At 42.3% G+C, this 21,068-nt stretch overlaps 1 protein-coding gene across 2 annotated transcripts in view; it reads right to left on the bottom strand.

Annotated features, from left to right (window-relative positions):
- Positions 1-457: 457 nt before the first annotated feature.
- Positions 458-21,068, bottom strand: part of LOC106573024 (LHFPL tetraspan subfamily member 3 protein) — a 75,504-nt gene continuing 54,893 nt past the window's right edge. The window contains exons 2-4 of one of the 2 annotated variants that reach the window (XM_014147623.2): positions 20,244-20,480; positions 3,017-3,044; positions 458-2,726 (exon numbers count right to left, since the gene is read on the bottom strand). In XM_014147623.2, coding sequence (XP_014003098.1) covers positions 3,028-3,044; positions 20,244-20,480 — 254 coding nt within the window. In that variant the 3' untranslated portion in view covers positions 458-2,726; positions 3,017-3,027. The remainder of the gene's footprint in view (positions 2,727-3,016; positions 3,045-20,243; positions 20,481-21,068) is intronic. The other variant, XM_014147624.2, reaches the window with a different exon arrangement.

Genomic DNA, 21,068 nt, shown 5'->3' with positions numbered 1-21,068 from the left:
ACTGTAGAATTCCATTCATCCCTGCTTTTTCTGGGGAGTGCCAATATGGCCGCCTGGTGGCCAATACATAACATCAGCAATCCAGGGTTTATATACATAATTGATGTAAACAGGGTAAGAAAACCGTACACTTGCTTGTCTGTCTCATGTCGAACTAGTGCTAGTTTCTATAACTAGACAGCATAGGGTGCCAAAGGTCCCATAACATGATTTTATGTAACTAGGCAAGTCAGTTAAGAACAAATTCTTATTTACAATGACGGGCAACCTCAGCCAACCCGACAACGCGGCCAGATGTGATACAGCCTGGAATCAAACGAGAGTCTGTAGTGACACCTCTAGCACTGAGATGCAGTGCCTTAGACCGCTGCGCCAACTCGGGAGCCCCCAGTGATCACTACTGCAGTACCCACAAAATCTATGCAAATCCATGAAAAAACACAGGGCAAACACACCATTGTTCTACAGTGAAAACCTTTATTAATCATATTCATATATTCTTTATAATAACTTTATTTATTCCATTGCCGTTACTCTTCTCTTCCATGTATTTGCTTAATGTTTGGTATCTGTAATATATTTACATTGGTGGTACATATATACATACAGGTGAGGCTGGGACAGGCCTTTTGTTCCTACAGTATTAACACTATTAGCTCACACCTCTTCCTTCTCATATTCATCCCCTTTCTCCTCCCCCTCTTTTTGCTCAGCTCATGATGGAGGTATAGGACTTAAATAACTTCACCAGGCCTTATAGATCAATCAATCAATTATTACATATGACCCTCTCCACAATTAATATTACCTGCCGTCCCCATAATGAATTATGAACACATACTGAAAAAGAAACATGAGAGAGAGAGAATGAAAGTGAGAGATCAAGAGAGGGAAATAAATAAATATATACATGACTACATAGCATAAGACTCGTTATGAGATGAGGCTGGTGTGTTGGTACATTAAAAAGGTGCATTTAACAAACATACTCATACTGAAAAAACATGAGAGACAGGGAGAGAGAGAGTTGATGTGTTGGTACATTAAAAAGGTGCATTTAACAAACACACTCATTCATAAAAACATGAGAGACAGAGAGAGATAGAAAGAGAGAGACAGCTGGAAAGGGGGAGAGAGAGGGAGAGTGCAATAGAGAGAGAATGAGATGGAGAAAGAGCAAGAGAGAGAAAGTGAGCGCAAAAGCGAGAGATCAAGACAGAGGGAAATACATAAATCTGTATGTTCGGGACTATATAGTATAAGAGTCGTTATGAGACTTGGTACATTAAAAAGGTGCATTTAAAAAACACACACAGGTTTTGTTCTTCTATCCTCGTGGGGACCTAAAATTGATTTCCATTAAAAATCATATTTTCCTTAACCCAAAACATAACTCCTAACACTAAATATAACCCTAACCTTAAACCTAACATAGCCTTTGTTCTCATGGGGACATGGGAAGTTTCTCCCCGGTGGACAATTTTCCTTATTTTACTATCATGGAGACTTTTGGGGATTTTAGATCCCCACAAGGATATTAGAACCAACCCACCCCCACCCCCCTAAATTCACACTCATACAAACACGCATTCACCCAACAGCTACAAGATATGGAGCAGACATACAGTCATATACCTCCCCCATCACAGTGAATAAGAATATACCATACCACAAACTACAAAACATTGAGATTCTCCTCAAATGCAAGTAGTGTGCATAACGAGCTGAGCTGGGCATCGACGACGTACGCTTGAAATGGAGTAACAAACTGAATTCTAACAACAGTGCTTCTTTTATATTTTAGTATTTATACATATATTTCAGCCCCAACTTTGTAAAACTAGAATTATTTTCAGTGAATATCTATATACAGTAACCGTAGCCACTCACGTTAGACAACAGTGCTATAGTAAAGACGGCTATTGAGGAAGAGGGGGAGAATGAGGAGGGATAGGTTTTGTTTGTAAGAGTTCACACATTATGTTGAGATATTGTAAAGTTACACCCAATATTACATGAGAATAGGTAATTTCCTTCTTTTCACAGCTAAAACATAAACACATATACAGGAGATGGCATGGCATGGTACACTAATATACAATATCTACTGTTGCTCAACGTGTTAGCGTATGGATTTATTACAAGGTTAAAGTCTAAGGATATGTATTCGCGTGTGACTTTACATGAGTATGTGTGTGTATTTGCTCACCCACATGCATTTATGTATGTGTGAACTGTACTACCTTGTTTGTGTATTTGTATCAGTATAATACTTCAACCTAGTACAACCCATCCATATTCTTGCAGATAATCCATACGTCTTCAATTGGTCAGTCAAAGTCTCTGTCCCTGTCTTGGTTGATTATTGGTTGTGTAAGGGTTGTCAGTCTCTACTGGGGTTCTACGGGCTCAGTGATAAGGGAGTAGTGTGGGGTAGAGATGCTCGATAGGGCTAGGACTATGAGCAGGACAGACAACAAAGACACACGTATGTACATACAGTATATATTATAAACTAGAGGGTGAGGGGTGGAATATTACAGTGTGAATGTGCAAGTGTGAATGGAGTGGAGGCATCTAGTTCCATAGCTATCCTCTTCCCTCCTTTCTCCCCCTCTCTCTCCCTTTCTTCTCTCTCCCACAGCCATTGTGTGCTGTCCTCTTCTGGGGGTGATGGGTAAAAAGCTGGAGAGTGATGAACGGTGAACACATACTAGGAAACACACCTGGGGGGAGAAAAAAAAGGGGACATGGTTAGGGTGTGACAAATTAAATTGTTTATGCACAGACATTTCAATTTACGACCCATTTCCTCTGTAGTCCCATAATAGCACAGTGAGGACACATATTACATTTCCATGCCAATCAAGCCTGTTGGAATCATATTCAATTAAATAGGACATGATAGTTTTATGCGAAGTGGCCCCCACTGCTAATTGAAATCATAAATACATTTCTGGGAGCCAAAATGTAGTTTGTCAGTGAGGGCAGTTTCACTGTATTTTGGATCACTTACCTATGGATGTTTTAGGCATTCCCAGCTTCTGTGCGAGAAGAGAAGGGGAGAGGTATAGAGCCAGTGGGGGAGAGAGATAAATAGAGATTGTTTTAGCAAAAATACACTGATAAGTGGTGTGTATAGTATCTATAACAACCAGCATTGTGTGTCACATGAGTGTAGAATGCGTTTCAAAGATACTTCTGCAATTAACCTCTCTCTCTCTCTCACTCACTCGATTGTCTGGTTCCATTAAAACCTACACAGTGATCCCACTCCCCAACGGGGTTGTTTGCGTAAGGATAGAGTTATATCAAGAACCATTTTCATCTGAAGAACCCCTTTTGGAAGAAAGTATTGTTTGACGATTATTTGGGAGGCAAGAACAGTTCTACATAGAACTGTTCTGAATACGTTTTTTATAGTAAATGTTTTTCTGTTAAATGGTGTCTGAGCATTAGTGGTTACCTCAGTGCTTAAACTTCAACATTAGGAGTGGGTAATCTGATAAATGTAAAACGATAGGAAGATGTGAGAATGATTAAAACTGTACCTATATGGGAATATTTGTGCATGTATCTGGTATTCCCTTAATAATTTTACATATACAGTACTTACAGTGCATTCGTAAAGTATTCTGACCCCTTGACTTTTTCAACATTTTGTTATGTTGCAGCCTTATTCTAAAATTGATAAAATAGTTTTTTTGCCTCATCAATCCCATCAATTTTTGCCTCATCAAATGTATTCTTTCTAAAAACCTTAAATATTACATTTACATAACTATTCAGACCCTTTACTCAGTACTTTGTTGAAGCATCTTCGCCAGCGAATACAGCCTTGAGTCTTCTTGGGTATGACACTACAAGCTTGGCACTCCTGATTTGGGTAGTTTCTCCCATTCTTCTCTGCAGATCCTTTCAAGCTCTGTCAGTTTGGATGGGGAGCGTCGCTGCACAGCTATTTTCAGGTCTCTCCAGAGATGTTTGATTGGGTTCAAGTCCAGGCTCTGGCTGGACCACTCAAGGACATTCAGAGACTTTTCCCAAAGCCACTCCTGCATTGTCTTGGGTGTGTGCTTAGGGTCATTGTCCTGTTGGAAGGTGAACCTTAGACCCAGTCTGAGGTCCTGAGCACTCTGGACTAGTCTCTCATTCCCTGCCGCTGAAAAACATCCCCACAGCATGATGCTGCCACCACCATGCTTCACCGTAGGGATGGTGCCAGGATTCCTTCAGACATGACGCTTGGCATTCAGGTCAAAGAGTTCAATATTGTTTTTTTTTACCAGATAATCTTGTTTCTCATGGTCTGAGAATCCTTTAGGTGCCTTTTGACAAACTCCAAGCGGGCTGTAATGTGCCTTTTACTGAGGAGTGGCTTCCGTCTGGCCACTCTACCATAAAGGCCTGATTAGTGAGTGAGTGAGTGAGTGAGTGAGTGAGTGAGTGAGTGAGTGAGTGAGTGAGTGAGTGAGTGAGTGAGAGAAATTGCAGAAGTCTCATTGAAATGCATACTACACTTTTTTTCTTCTTATCATTATTCTTAAAAAAATTCTTCAAACTCTGTCAACTTGATCTCGCGTCGCGTGCACAAGCGTTGCAAAATTGCACCCACACTGCTCGCGCACGTCAACGAGCGTCTGCGTTGCCAAGGGCTAAAATAGAAGTCATTCCTATTTCTGATGCAGATCGCGCTGCATGTCCTGCCTCTCCCATCTCCTCATTGGTTTATAGAAGCAGGTACCCACGTGCCATCTCCTCATTGGTTATACCCAAGTGGGTGATTGAAAGACAAACTGTGTTGCCGGTTGGTGTAGTAATACTATGAAAGTTTAGATGCAAATCACCATATAAGTTCAAAGATGAAAAAGCCTGGAAGGAGGAGAGATGACTAGAAACGATTCGGTTGACCGTTTTATGTGTGGATTAATTGTCGGAGTAGAGGACCTTGTGCATTTCAGGTAAAATAACAACCTAATGTTTATATCCCATGAAAATTAGCTAGCAACAGCAAGCTAGCTAAATAGGACAAATTAGGTAGCAAGTGCAAGCTAACTAGCTAAATTGCCATAAATGTTTAATGCTTTTCGACCTGTCCCCAAATTAATGTAATTGGTTAAGAGTTTGTTTTGATATTTTAACCTGCGTGTCGTGATCGCGTTTGGTGTAGGGGGACAAAATAAATGTATGCACGATGGCGCACACGCGCGCAGCCGGTTTGGGTTCCGTGTAAGTCACTAGTGGTCATCCAAAGTATGCAACAGTGACAATAGTGCGCCCCTAGCTTGTCTGAGAACTGCTGTATTCTCTGGTATTCATTTTCCCAGTCGGGTCGGATTTTCCCACTGCATTTTGTGGTGTGCACAATGAGTGACGGGTTTTCTCAATGATGTTATTAGCTAGCTATTATAGCTAGGAGTCACAAGGATTGAATGCATGCCAAAGCCAATGTTATTTTCCATGAATGGAGAGCTATGATAGTCAAAATTACACTTTTACAATCAATACACACCTTCATAGCCATAGCTCTCAAGAATCAAGACAAGGAGCCATGCCCATAATAATATTAGCTAGCTACCTAGTATAGGAGTCAGAGAAAGGCAAAGGACTTGCCAAATCCAAGGTTATTTTCCATAAAGAGCTATGACAGTCAAAATTCATTATTTTACACAGCTTTTTTATGCAAGTGTGATAACTAATGTACTAAAGCTATCATAACTTTCAGTGGTGATTTAAGCATGTAAATCTTGGTGGGGATTTTTTTTTTTTTTTATGCATGCCAGCAAAGCCACTACACAACGCAACACTAAACAATACATTCATTGCAGCATAATGGTGACAAACGGTGCCAAAAAACAGTTAGGGCCATAAAGCTGACCACACCATACCACTGCTACACCTGGCTATCAGCGGAGACTTGTCTGGCAGCGAAACAGTTCATTCAGCCTCATTTACTGCCTTTTAAAAAAACATAACTGATATGGCTGACTTGCTTAAACAAATGTGGTTTCTACAGACAATTGAGATGTACAAACTATGACATAAGGGGACGACGAGCGGATTAGAGGCAATCCGTAATTTCGAATAAGACATTAATGAGTGAGTTAGGACGTACATAGTCACAAACTATTTGTTCAGCACTTTTGAAATGTACAGCGACAGAAATCAGAACATGGGCCGTTCTTACAGTATTCTCCCTGTACACCAAGTCAGAACCGTAGGATAAATAAAGGGGGCATATAAGCAGACAATGAAAGGTCTTACAATATTCACTGATGACATTTCTCTAAAACAGGTTATAGGCTACATGTGCACCACCAAGTCAGAACAGTAGGCTAAGTTATGAGGGGAAAAGAGACCAAAGTCTGGCATTCTCTGGATACATGGTGCTTTCTAGACAACTGGGAACTCGGATAAAAACAAGGTCGAATCATGACGTCAGTTATCTTCAGTTCGGAGCCAATTTTTTCTCAGAGTTCACAGTTGTCTTGAACTCACTGAAGTCTGAGTGTCACGTCCTGACCATAGAAAGCTGTTATTTTCTATGGTAGAGTAGGTCAGGGCGTGACAGGGGGGTTTTCTAGTTTAGTTTTCTATGGTGTTATGTTCTAGTTTTGTATTTCTATGTTGGGTTTTGTTTGGGATGATCTCCAATTAGAGGCAGCTGGTCATCGTTGTCTCTAATTGGAGATCTGTCACAGCTGTTTGAAGGAGCGGACCAAAATGCAGCGTGTTCGTAGTTCCACATATTTATTAAATGTGAAACTGAAATGCAATACACTTAAATACTTGAATATACAAAAAAACAAACCGTGACGCAGAGAGGAAAACACACTACTCAAAAGATAATAACCCACAAACAACAATGAGAAAAAACCCTACTTAAATATGACCTCTAATCAGAGGCAATGAGGATCAGCTGCCTCCAATTAGAGATCAACCCCAAACAATCCCAACATAGAAATAGAAAACTAGAACTTAAACATAGAAATAGAAAACATAGAACAACCCAAAACACCCCCTGTCACGCCCTGCCCTACTCTACTATAGAAAATGACATCTTACTAGGGTCAGGACATGACAAGATCGTAGGTGTTTTTCCCACCTGGGTTTGTGGAAGATTGTTCTTGAGTTAGTGTATGTTTCACCTCTGCGTCACGGTTTGTTGTTTTTTGTTCTTTAGTTTATTTGTATGTATTGCATAGTTTCACAGTTTTATAAAGAAAATGTGGAATGATACACACGCTGCGCTTTGGTCCGCTCATTTATCCTACGACAACCGTGCCTGAAGGAGGAGCTGGAGGAAGCTAAGCGGGAACAACGGAGGTATGGGGCATTATATCCTCCATTTCAGGAGGTGAGGAGGCAGCCCCTAAAAAATTGTTTGGGGGGGGGGCATACGGGGAGTTGGGCTGAGTCAGGGGGGAGCCCTGACCTAACTTCCCAGGCGTACCGGGGAGATCCGTGGAGCAAAGAGGAGCCAGTCAAGCAATCAAGCGAGGAGCTTGATGCGAGATTCCGGAGAGAGGTACTGGTGGAAAGGGCATGAAGGAGCACCTGTGCTTACTATGGGGAGCGACGGAGCAAGCAAGCACCGTGTTATGCGGAGATACGCACAGTATCGCCAGTGCGCAGCTACAGCCCGGTGCGCTTGGTGAAAGCTCCTCACAGGTGTCATGCTAGAGCCAGCATTGAGCCAGGACCGGTGATGCAAGTTGCAAGCATCAGACCGCCGGTGAGGGTTCATGGCCCAGTGTATCCTGTTCCTGCTCCTCGTACTCTTCCCCCAGTGTGTCAGCCCAGTCGAGTGCGTCCTGTTCCTGCTCTCCGCACTAGCCTTGAGGTGCGTGTTACTAGTCTGGCGCCTCCAAAGCCAGTCCCACGCATCAGGCCTTCAGTGCGCCTGCCCAGCCCAGTACGTCCTGTTCCTGCTCCTCGCACTAGCCCTGTGGTGCAGGTTACTAGTCTGGCGCCTCCTAAGCCAGCCCCACGCATCAGGCCTCCAGTGCGCAGACCCAGTCCAGAGCTTCCGGCGACAGTTCCCCGTCCAGAGCTTCCGGCGACAGTTCCCCGTCCAGAGCTTCCGGCGACAGTTCCCCGTCCAGAGCTTCCGGCGACAGTCCCCCGTCCAGAGCTTCCGGCGACAGTTCCCCGTCCAGAGCTTCCGGCGACAGTTCCCCGTCCAGAGCTTCCGGCGACAGTTCCCCGTCCAGAGCTTCCGGCGACAGTTCCCCATCCAGAGCTTCCGGCGACAGTTCCCTGTCCAGAGCTTCCGGTGACAGTTCCCCGTCCAGAGCTTCCGGCGACAGTTCCCCGTCCAGTGCTTCCGGCGACGTCCTACAGTCCGGAACCGACAGAGACGGCCTACAGTCCGGAACCAACAGAGACGGCCTACAGTCCGGAACCGACAGAGACGGCCTACAGTCCGGAACCGACAGAGACGCTCCTCAGCCAGGAGCCTCCAGCAACGCCCCTCAGCCAGGGGCCTCCAGCGACGCCTCTCAGCCCGGGGCCTCCAGCGACGGTTCCCAGTCAGGAGCCTCCAGAGACGCTCCCCAGCCCGGAGCCTCCAGCGACGCCCCTCAGCCAGGAGCCTCCAGCGACGCCCCTCAGCCCGGGACCTCCAGCGACACCTCTCAGCCCGGGGCCTCCAGCGACGCCTCTCAGCCCGGGGCCTCCAGCGACGTCTCTCAGTCCGGGGCTTCCAGCGACGCCTCTCAGCCCGGGGCCTCCAGCGATGCTGCGCAGCCCAGAGTCTGCTGAATAGGAGCTACGGACAGAGCCAGAGCCACCTCCATGGTGGGAGGATTGGGAAGTGGGGGTGAAGCACAGGAACCGTCGTTGACGGTGGCCACCCTCCCTTCCCTCCCTTTAGGTTTGGGGTTGTTTTTGTGGGTTTTGTTTTAAGGTGCATTCAGGGTCTGCACCTTTTGGGGGGGGGGGGGGGGGTACTGTCACATCCTGGCCAGTAAAAGGGGTTATTTGTCATTGTAGTTGGTCAGGGCGTGGCAGGGGGTGTTTGTTTTGTGTGGTTGGGTATTGTGGGTTTAGGTTCTAGTTTTCTTATTTCTATGTTTATCTAGCTTTTCTAGTTCTATGTGAGCTGGTTGTTGTTGTCTCTAGTTGGAGGCCATATTTAGTTGTGTTTGTTTTCACTTGGTTTTGTGGGTGGTTGTTTCTAGTATAGTCTATGCACCTTACTGGACTGTTTTCGCCGTTTGTTTTGTGTTGATTAAGTGTTTTCTTTAATAAATAAGAGGATGAGCACTTTACCCGCTGCGTTTTGGTCCCCCTTCAACGACGAGCGTTACAGTATGTTTCACCTCTGTGTCACGGTTTGTTGGTTTTTGTTCTTTAGTTTATTTGTATGTATTGCATAGTTTCGCAGTTTAATAAAGAAAATGTGGAATGATACACACGCTGCGCTTTGGTCCGCTCATTCATCCTACGACAACCGTGACACTGAGATTTCCCAGTTCTGAGTTTACAGTTGTTTTGAACATGGCAGAAGTCATGCTGGATTGACAGCATGGCCAATGTTGAATGTTTATGCTTTTAAGCTTGGAAAAGAGACCCTTAAACCCAGACTTGGACCACACACTTACTCCACTGAATAGCAGGCTAGTGACTGCTTTGCAATGCTTGCAGTTAGCCACTGATTCCTTCCAAACCACTCATTGTTCAATTTAAGATTTCCAACTTTTTGTATAATGTTCATGACAAATGGCCGATGAGCACCTATTAGTTTTATCTATAATTTCTCTTCATTATTTCTCTTCATATGACAAGGATTGAAAAGGATTTGCCAGTAGATTGTCGACTTGATTCATGATGACTGTTAGCTTGCTAGCTAAAATTTTGAAAATATTATGTTGATCAGTCCAATCAAAGCTATATAACGTGATTTGACATCATTTTATCTGTGCCCAATGACCTTGAGCCTCTTGGATGGGCACTTCTAATGTAACTCTATGGCAGCACCAAAGGGGCTTGAATTTTAGAGCTCTCCCCGTAAATCCTGCGGTGCTGTAGTGTCCGCATGAGTGACAGAACACTGAGCCAATCACGGCGCAACTAGAGAACATTACCAACCCATCAGGGGCGAAAATCTGATATCCACTTTGGAGGGGACAATTACATGAAATTTTCTCAAGAGCAATTCCTGAGGGGGACACCAAAAGTAGTGCTGTAACACATAGCCTACATTGTAATATGGTAAATGTATATTGAGGAACCAAAGAAATAAGGTGTTTGCCATACTCCTAACTACCGGTACCCAAAACTACACAACTAAATCACAACAGCAATACCATTGCCTTTAACAAATCTTAGTTCAGTCACCAGTTTAAGTTGAGAGTGGGGGTATCCATGGCATTTTCCAATTATGTTCCTATTTTACAAGTAAAAAAAATTGAGAACCTTTCATAATGTTGCCAAACAAAGACTCAACAAACTTACCTGAGACTCCCTGTCTCTGCCAGTCTGTCCCTGCATATCTGTCCCCAACTCTGCTGTCTGTGTGCCATCTGTTGCCTGCTCTGCCTAATGACATCATTGTGAAACATTTCCATTAGAATTTAATTTCTTTCTTATGAACATTTTATCAACTAGTCTTTGAGATATTAGGCTACTAGGGTTCTTACTATGCGTTTTGGTGTATTGAAAAATACTCTGATGTCCGTCTTTTATTTTTCTGCCATTTTTCTACCTGGCTGGCTGGCTGGCTACACACACAGTGTGTAGGTTATTTACAGTAGGAGATGGGCTTCTATCATCTTCAATCATTCTATATGGGCTTCGATCTAAAAGGTAGCTAGCAAATGTGAAACGGATTAAAATGACAAGAGTTGACAGCTGTATGAGTTCACCATTTACACAACATATGCTGCAACCTTTTGTAATTTTAATAGTTTGTTTCATATTGGCTGGCTTCCAACAATAGCTGAATTTGCAAAGCTAGCGAGCACCAATTCAGTTTCAGGGGTGTTTGCTATAATCTTTGCTACCCGGGTTAAATAAAGGTGAAATAAAATAAATAAATAAAAGTTCCCTTGCGACAATTTAGCTTTTGCAACGAGACCATTAAATATATTTAAGACAATGGTAGAAGAGAGTGTAGTTCTGTTCAGTTTGGACTTCAGTTTATCGCTAACCTTATCACAGGGACTTTGAAGCACTAACTTACATCATCTGCATGCTGATTCCATCTTTGACGACGCCACATAAATGGAATAGGTACTAGCTAGCTTAATAGTTAATATTTGCGCGCTAGCTCTGCATATTCAGCTAGTGTGTGTGTGCGCGATTGACTGGATGAACCTCACGGCAGTTACGTAGCAAGCTAAGGAACTGGCAGTGGATCAAACCATTGTGAGGCAAAGGGCGGGGGGGGGGTCGCAATCTTTTGAAACTTAAAAACACGCTATTAAGTGTCTATAATCAGCACAATTGCTTTCATTGCGTATTATTAATATTATTTAAATTACATAGTTATGTTTCAGTGATATATTGGGGGGGACAAATCATATTTTTCCCAGGATGGGGGGGTCGTGTGTCCCCCGTCCCCCCCGGGATTTCCGCCTCTGCAACCGATATGCTACGTATTTTCCGATGGCTCCCCCACCACCACAAAAAGCACTAAGCTAGGCTGAAACTCCATTTTGGAGCTGCCTTAATCAAGAGGGAAAAAAGAGACGATGTTTGTATGATATATCTATTTTTTTTACATTGTTTGCAAACTGATATATGACATGTATTAATCCGAAAATAACATGCAAAACAGGCCTAAACATGTGGGGCAGAGCCCTGAATGACGGGTCGGCACTGGTCATATTGTTATCTTGCACCAGGCAGTGAAACTCATGGTAGCTATTATCAACCATGTAGCTAGCTACAAATAACTAAGTTAGCTAGCTACCTTGACATTGCTATTTTTTTTATTTAACCTTTAACAAGAAAAGTCAGTTAAGAACAAATTCTTATTTACAAGGACAGCCTACCAAAAGCCAAAAGGCCTCCTGCGAGGATGGGGGCTGGGATTAAAAATACAAATAAATAAATAAAAATATAGGACAAAACACACATCACGGCAAGAGAGACAACACAACACTACATAAAATAGAGACCTCAGACAACAACAACAGCCTGTCAGCAACACATGACAACACAGCATGGTAGCAACACAACATGACAACATGATAGCAACACAACATGGTAGCAGGGTACAAACATTATTAGGCACAGACAACAGCACAAAGGGCAAGAAGGTAGAGACAACAATACATCACGCAAAGCAGCTACAACAGTCAGTAAGAGTGTCCATGATTGAGTCTTTGAAATAAGAGATAAAACTGTCCAGGTTGAGTGTTTGTTGCAGCTCGTTCCAGTCGCTAGCTGCAGCGAACTGAAAAGACGAACGACCTAGGGATGTGTGTGCTTTGGGGACCTTAAAGAGCTCAGCCATGTGCTTCTTGTCAGATAAGAACCACATCCTCAACATTAAGGGACATGGGCAGCTGTGAGGCAGAGGGTTTATTCTCCAGGTCTTTAACCATTTCCAGAACTTCTTGGGGTTAGACCCACAGAGAGAGAATTGCTCTTTAAAGTAACTAACTTTGGCCTTCTGGATAGCCTGAGTGCACTCATTTCTCATTTGCTTGAACGAGAGCCAGTCTGCCTGAATATGTGTGCCGAGCTTTTCGCCAAATGCAATTCTTGAGGTGGAGTAACTCTGCAAGATCACGGTGGAACCAGGGGCTACCCTGTTGTTAATTCTCATTTTCTTTATGGGGGTGTGTATGTTAACAATACCACTGAATATATCAAATTAAGATGGTCCAAGCGTCTTCGACAGAGGAGATCAAGCTGATTCTAAACCAATTTACAGAGGCCAAGTCATGAAGAAAGGCTTGCTCATTAAAGTTTTTTAGCAAGCGTCTATGATAAATCAGGACAGAGCAGCCATTACGAACACAGGCTGTAAAACCGTGATTACTAAGGTCATTACAGAAAATACCAGACTGATACCTGTCAGGATTATTTGTGAGGATAACATTGAGGAAAGTAGCCTTTTCTGGGTGTTTGGAGTCATACTTTGTGGGATTGGTAATAATCTGAGAAAGATTTAGGGAGTCCCATTAGGACTTGGTCAGGTAATTTAAGCATGTCCCAGTTTAAGTCACCTATCAGGACAAATTCAGACTTAAGGGGCCAGGAGAGAGCTTAGGGCAGGTAGGGTACAGGCCGGTGCTGATGGAGGACGATAACACCCAGCAACAGTCAACGTAGAGCTATTTTAAAGTGTAATGCTTAAAACCAGCAAATCAAATTGTTTGGGGACAGACTTGGTGGAGACAACTGAGCACTAAAGGTGATCCTTGGTAAAGATTGCCACTCTCCGACCTTTGGAAGATCTGTCTTGCCAAAAAAGGTTATAACCAGAAAGTTTAGCATCAGTATCCAAAACACTCTTCCTTAACCACGTCTCAGTAATGACCAACACATCTGGATTGGAGCTGTGAACCCACACTTTCAATTGATCCATTTTAGGTAATAAGCTTCTAGTGTTAATGTGCAGAAAACCCAGGCTTTTACCAGAGCAGAAATCAGTGAAGCAGATATCAGAATTGGGGCTAGCAACAGTAGATGGGCCAGGGTGTACATGCACAGATTTCTTGTAGAAAATATGAAGTTGAAGTTGCATCTGGTCTGTCTCGGTTCCAGGTTGGATGGTGTCCTCAGTTGCTGTTTGTTTGCCAGAACACCCTCTGTATAGCTAGGGAAAATGAATCCTTGGTAGTAGTAATCCGTCCAGGTAATTTTGTCCAAAATTAGGTTGTAGGTTTGGAGTTTTGAATCTGGAGTGAAGGTTATGCTGTGGAGGGTAGTATCCTGTATATGTCCCTGTAGAAAAATCCAAGGTTATCTAACTTAAAATCTATTTTTTGGTAAAAAAAACATGTTGAAAAATGTTAGAGCTCACACGCAGCTGTGTCTCTCTCTCTATCCCTTACTTTGTCTCACGTTATCTACCTTTCTGGCTGACAATGTAAATATTACAACATGTATAAAAAGTGTACCTGTCCTGAAGACATTGTTGCTCAAATGGAATTGAGTTATCTTCAATCTTGTCCGTAACTGTTATCGCACAGTCTCAAATTTCCTGACTCTTTTGGGTTGTCACTAGATAACACAGCCACACAGTCTCAGAGCGGACGTTGATGCTACTTCATCCCAGCTTCGAATAACAATGAGAGCTGGAGTTTCTGGGATATCATGTTCAAATCAACAACAAAAAATACTGCATTCTTGCCAGAGGGGTCTTCAAAAACACCTGTACACAGATAGTTACGCAGTTCATGTTTAATTGCTTTGTTGCAAACAGGATACATGTTTTGGAATAATTGTATTCTGTACAAGTTTCTTTCTTTTCACTCTGTCATTTAGGTTAGTATTGAGTTAGGAAGGAAGCCTGTATCTTTGTAGTGACTGGGTGTATTGATACACCATCCAAAGCCTAATGAATAACTTCACCATGCTCAAAGGGATACGCAGCATCTGCTTTTTTTGTTTTTACAAAATCTACCAATCGGTATCCTTCTTTGCGAAACATTGAAAATCCTCCCTAGTCTTTGTGGTTGAATCTGTGCTTGAAATGCACTACTCGATTGAGGGACCTGTGTAGGGTTCTAGAGATGGTGTAGTCATTCAAAAATCACATGAACCCCTATTAGTGAACACGGAATGAGTTCATGCAACTTATTATGCATGTACTCACTCCTGAACTTATTTAGGCTTGCCCTAACAAAGGGGTTGAATACTTATTGCCTAAAGACATTTCAGCTTTTCATTTGAATTAATTTCTAAAATGTTCTACAAAGAAATGTGGACTTTGACATTATGGTGTATTGTATGTAGATAAGTGACACAAAATCTCAATGTAATCCACTTTAAATTCTCAACAAAAGTAAAGGGGTGTGAATACTTTCTGAAGGCACTGTATATGGTTCTACTTACCACATTTTATTTCTAAGAGTGTACTCTCATATGTGTGTGTTTTATCATGCATCTGCACATGAGTGTGTGTGTGTTGTCATGACTCTCCTGTGAGGGTCCAAGGATCAGGTTTCGGTGGATCAGCGTCAATAGGGGGGATAATGGGGTTTTATGATACCTCACGTCGATCGCAAACTTTAGGCAGCCGATGATTCCTTTTGGGGTCTAATGTGGGTAAATGGAATGTCTCTTTGTGTTACAGAAGAGTTTGCCGCCTAAAAACTTCAACATCAAACAATGGACACTGGGACAATATATTTCAACATTCGAATGGAATATGGAAAATGTATATCTATTTTGTGATGTCATTAAAATTATTATAAACACGTTATAACAAAAACATTGTAACTTCAAGAGCTTTTACACTGTGTTTATTAGGTTTACATTCTTTACGTTGTGTAGAAAATATCAAGGATAAAAATAATATTTTTGTGATTTTAGTTTTCTAACGAGATCATAGTAATTCTGATACCTTGCCTCGTAACTATCCACTCCCCAAGGAGCCCAGAGAGTGTGTGAGAATGAGGAAAAAGCCCCCGTTTTACCCGAGGATATAACAACATTGAGTTAAGAATTAACCTGTTGGGGGTAGGGGGCAGTATTTGCACGGCCGGATAAAAAACGTACCCGATTTAATCTGGTTATTACTACTGCCCAGAAACTAGAATATGCATATAATTATTGGCTTTGGATAGAAAACACCCTAAAGTTTCCAAAACTGTTTGAATGGTGTCTGTGAGTATAACAGAACTCATATGGCAGGCAAAAACCTGAGAAGATTCCTTACAGGAAGTGGCCTATCTGACAATTTCTTGGGCTTCTTCACTCTCTTTATTGAAAACTGAGGATCTCTGCTGTAACGTGACACTTCCTACGGCTCCCATAAGCTCTCAGAAGGCGGGAAAAAGCTGAATTATGTCTTTGGAGCCATTGGCTGAAAAACATTAGCGCCTTTGGTAAGTGGTCGATCAGAGTACAATGAGACTGAGGCGCGTACACGAGGCGACCCCATGTTTTTATTTTCTCTGTCTTTGAACTAAAACAGGGTTTCCCGGTCGGAATATTATCGCTTTTTCCGAGAAAAATGGCATAAAAATAGATTTTAAACAGCGCTTGACATGCTTCGAAGTACGGTAATGGAATATTTAAAAAAAAATTGTCACGATATGCGCCGGCGCGTCACCCTTCGGATAGTGTCTTGAACGCAAGAACAAAACGCAGCTATTTGGATATAACTATGGATTATTTGGAACCAAAACAACATTGGGTGTTGAAGTAGAAGTCCTGGGAGTGCATTCTGACGAAGAACAGCAAAGGTAATCCAATTTTTCTTATAGTAAATCTGAGTGGGTGTCAAAATAGCTAGCCATGATGGCCGGGCTATCTACTCAGAATATTGCAAAATGTGCTTTCACGGAAAAGCTATTTTAAAATCGGACACCGTGATTGCATAAAGGAGTTCTGTATCTATAATTCTTAAAATAATTGTTTTGTTTTTTTGTGAACGTTTATCGTGAGTAATTTAGTAAATTCACCGGAAGTTTTCGTTGGGTATGCTAGTTCTGAACGTCACATGCTAATGTAAAAAGCTGGTTTTTGATATAAATATGAACTTGATTGAACAAAACATGCATGTATTGTATAACATAATGTCCTAGGAGTGTCATCTGATGAAGATCATCAAAGGTTAGTGCTGCATTTAGCTGTGGTTTTGGTTTTTGTGACATTATATGCTAGCTTGAAAAATGGGTGTGTGATTATTTCTGGCTGGGTACTCTCCTGACATAATCTAATGTTTTGCTTTCGTTGTAAAGCCTTTTTGAAATCGGACAATGTGGTTAGATAAAGGAGAGTCTTGTCTTTAAAATGGTGTAAAATAGTCATATGTTTGAAAAATATAAGTTTTGGGATTTTTGAGGTGTTTGTAATTCGTGCCACGCTCTATCATTGGAAATTTGCGAAGCGTTCCGCTAGTGGATCATCTAGATGTAAGAGGTTAACCTCTCTAGTGTATGTGGGACGAAATCGTCCCTCCTATGTAACAGCCAGTGTAATCCCGTGGCGCGTTATTCAAAAACCTCAAAAATGCAAAAACTTCAATTTTTCAAACATATGACTATTTTACACCATTTTAAAGACAAGACTCTCGTTAATCTAACCACACTGTCCAATTTCAAAAAGGCTTTACAACGAAAGCAAAACATTAGATTATGTCAGCAGACTACCCAGCCAGAAATAATCAGACACCCATTTTTCAAGCTAGCATATAATGTCACATAAACCCAAACCACAGCTAAATGCAGCACTAACCTTTGATGATCTTCATCAGATGACAACCCTAGGACATTATGTTATACAATACATGCATGTTTCGTTCAATCAAGTTCATATTTATATCAAAAAACAGCTTTTTACATTAGCATGTGTCTAGCATGTGACTAGCATTCCCACCGAACACTGCCGGTGAATTTACTAAATTACTCACGATAAACGTTCACAAAAATCATAACAATTATTTTAACCTGTTAGGGCTAGGGGGCAGCATTGACACGGCTGGATAAAAAACATACCCGATTTAATCTGGTTACCACTCCTACTCAGTAACTAGAATATGCATATACTTATTACATATGGATAGAAAACACCCTAAATTTTCTAAAACTGTTTGAATGGTGTCTGTGAGTATAACAGAACTCAAATGGCAGGTCAAAACCTGAGAGATTCCTTTACAGGAAGTGGCCTGTCTGACCATTTGTTGAACTTCTTTTCCATCTCTATCATTTACTAAGGATCTCTGCTCTAACGTGACACTTCCCACGTCGTCCATAGGCGCTCAGAGCCCGGGAAAAAACAGAATGTCGTCATTCCAGCCCCAGGCTGAAACACATTATCGCCTTTCTCAAGTGGCCCATCAAGAGACACTAGCTTATGCGCGTGACCCCGACCGCCCCCGCCTTTGGGATTTTTTCCTCTGTTTGCCGAAAAGGAGATTCCCTGTCGGAATATTATCGCTTTTCTACGAGAAAAATGTCGTAAAAATTGATTTTAAACAGCGGTTGACATGCTTCGAAGTACGGTAATGGAATACTTAGAATTTTATTGTCACGAATTGCGCCAAGCGCGTGACACTTCTTTACTATTTCGGATAGTGTCTGGAACGCACGAACAAAACGCCGCTATTCGGATATAACGATGGATTATTTTGGACCAAACAAACATTTGTTATTGAAGTAGCTGTCCTGGGTGTGTATTCTGACGAAGACAACAAAAGGTAATGAAATTTTTATAATAGTAAATATGATTATGGTGAGTGCTAAACTTGCCGGGTGTCTAAATAGCGAGCCCGTGATGCCTGGGCTATGTACTTAGAATATTGCAAAATGTGCTTTCACCAAAAAGCTATTTTAAAATCGGACATATCGAGTGCATAGAGGAGGTCTGTATCTATAATTCTTAAAATAATTGTTATGCTTTTTGTGAACGTTTATTGTGAGTAATTTAGTAAAATGTTAGCGAATTCCCCGGAAGTTTGCGGGGGGTATGCTAGTTCTGAACGTCACATGCTAATGTAAAAAGCTGGTTTTTGATATAAATATGAACTTGATTGAACAAAACATGCATGTATTGTATAACATAATGTCCTAGGGTTGTCATCTGATGAAGATCATCAAAGGTGAGTGCTGCATTTAGCTGTCTTCTGGGTTTTGGTGACATTATATGCTGGCTTGAAAAATGGGTGTCTGATTATTTCTGGCTTGGTACTCTGCAGACATAATCTAATGTTTTGCTTTCGTTGTAAAGCCTTTTTGAAATCGGACAGTGTGGTTAGATTAACGAGAGTCTTGTCTTTAAATGGCTGTAAAATAGTCATATGTTTGAGAAATTGAAGTAATAGGATTTTTAAGGTTTTGAAAATCGCGCCACTGGATAGCAGTGGCTGTTACGTAGGTGGGACGAATTCGTCCCGCCTAGCCTAGAGAGGTTAAGAATTATAGATACAGAACTCCTCTATGCACTCGATATGTCTGATTTTAAAATAGCTTTTCGGTGAAAGCACATTTTGCAATATTCTCAGTAGATAGCCCGGCATCACAGGGCTAGCTATTTAGACACCCAGCAAGTTTAGCACTCACCAAAGTCAGATTTACTATAAGAAAAATATTATTACCTTTGCTGTCTTCGTCAGAATGCACTCCCAGGACTTCTACTTCAATAACAAATGTTGGTTTGGTTCAAAATAATCCATAGTTATATCCAAACAGCGGCGTTTTGTTCGTGCGTTCAAGACACTATCCGAAAGGGTAAATAAGGGTGACGAGCATGGCGCAATTCGTGACAAATTCTAAATATTCCATTACCGTACTTCGAAGCATGTCAACCGCTGTTTAAAATCAATTTTTATGCCATTTTTCTCATAAAAAAGCGATAATATTCCGACCGGGAATCTGCGTTTAGGTAAACAGACGAAAGAAAATAAAGCATGGGGTCGACTCGGGCACGCGCCTAAGCCCATAGTACTCTGATCGGCCACTTGCCAAAAGCGATAATGTGTTTCAGCCAGAGGCTGCCTCGATATCGTTCAGCTTTTTCCCGGGCTCTGAGAGCCTATGGGAGCCGTAGGAAGTGTCACGTTAGAGCAAAGATCCTCAGTCTTCAATAAAAAGAGCCAAGATGAAACACAACTTGTCAGACAGGCCACTTCCTGCATGGAATCTTCTCAGGTTTTGGCCTGCCATTTGAGTTCTGTTATACTCACAGACACCATTCAAGCAGTTTTAGAAACTTTAGGGTGTTTTCTATCCAAAGCCAATAATTATATGCATATTCTAGTTACTGGGCAGGAGTAGTAACCAGATTAAATCAGGTACGTTTTTTATCCGGCTGTGTCAATACTGCCCCCTAGCCCTAGCAGGTTAATGATAGTCATGTCACGACAGTGTGTGTGTGTATCTGTGTGCTGTTTGTGTGCTGCTTGCTTGCAGTGTATTCTACACTCCTTATAGGAACCGCACAGCACATAATTTGCTCCAAAATGCTCCTATTGCTCCACCATACCTTTATTTGGTTAGTTCCCTACTTATGATTAAGACATTGTCAAGTAACTATCCAAATAAAGGTATGGTGGAGCAATAGCGTGTACGGGTCCTAATGCGTCCTAATGGACTGCATTGACTATTCTCCAGTATTACCCTTGCTCTCGGCCAGCAGTTCCTCGGTCATGAGTCCGTCCTGCCTGTTGCCCAATACGAAGGCCAGGAAGGAGAGCATGAGGGCATTCAGGACCCCCATGATAGCCAGGATGTAAGCCCAACGCATAGAGCATGCTCCCAGGGAGTACTTGTCTGTCTGCTCACCGCACATCCTCCGCACCTCATCACTGTCCCAGCCATCAGGGTAGATTATACAGCCCATCACCAGACACACACCTGGAGGGAGGGAGGAGAGGAGGAGGGGGGAGAAGGGGTGAAGGGAGGAGAGGAGTTGGAGGGGTGAGGGGATGAGAGGTGGGAGGAGAGGAAGAGGAAGAGAAAGATGAGTCGGGGTATTGCGAAGGAAAGTAGTGGAATAAGGAGGGTTGAGAGAGAGAGAGAGAGAGATACAGAGAGAGAATGATAGAGAAAAAACAAATATTATTTCCAGTGCTTTAAGTCTTTGCCCTTCTATCATCACCTAGCAGGCTTCTCCCTGTTTGCTATTAATGCATTCATCTATCGATCTCTTCTCCAGACCTCTGCTCTCCTGGGAACCACAAGAGTTTATATCTGCAAGCTCGCAGGGGGAAAGTGGATACCTAGTCAGTTGCACAACAGCAACAAGGCTGAAAAGTTTTGCCAGACGCTAAGAGTAACAGGAGGTTGATGTTATGAAATCATTCCTCCAAGTCTTTCCCTGCTATCTTCTATATGTGTGATGGTCAGTGAACTGACAGTCTGGGCTGAGCTAGACTGTTAGTTTGTCTTGTTCTGCTACATGACATATTCATACCCCCTCTCAGAAACTCCATGCATAGCACA

Source organism: Salmo salar, chromosome 16 (genome assembly GCF_965601325.2).
Source record: "Salmo salar chromosome 16, fSalSal1, whole genome shotgun sequence".
NCBI classification, from domain to species: Eukaryota; Metazoa; Chordata; class Actinopteri; order Salmoniformes; family Salmonidae; genus Salmo; species Salmo salar.
The sequence above is the reverse complement of the archived record's forward strand: the minus strand, read 5'-3'. Positions and strand labels throughout refer to the sequence as shown.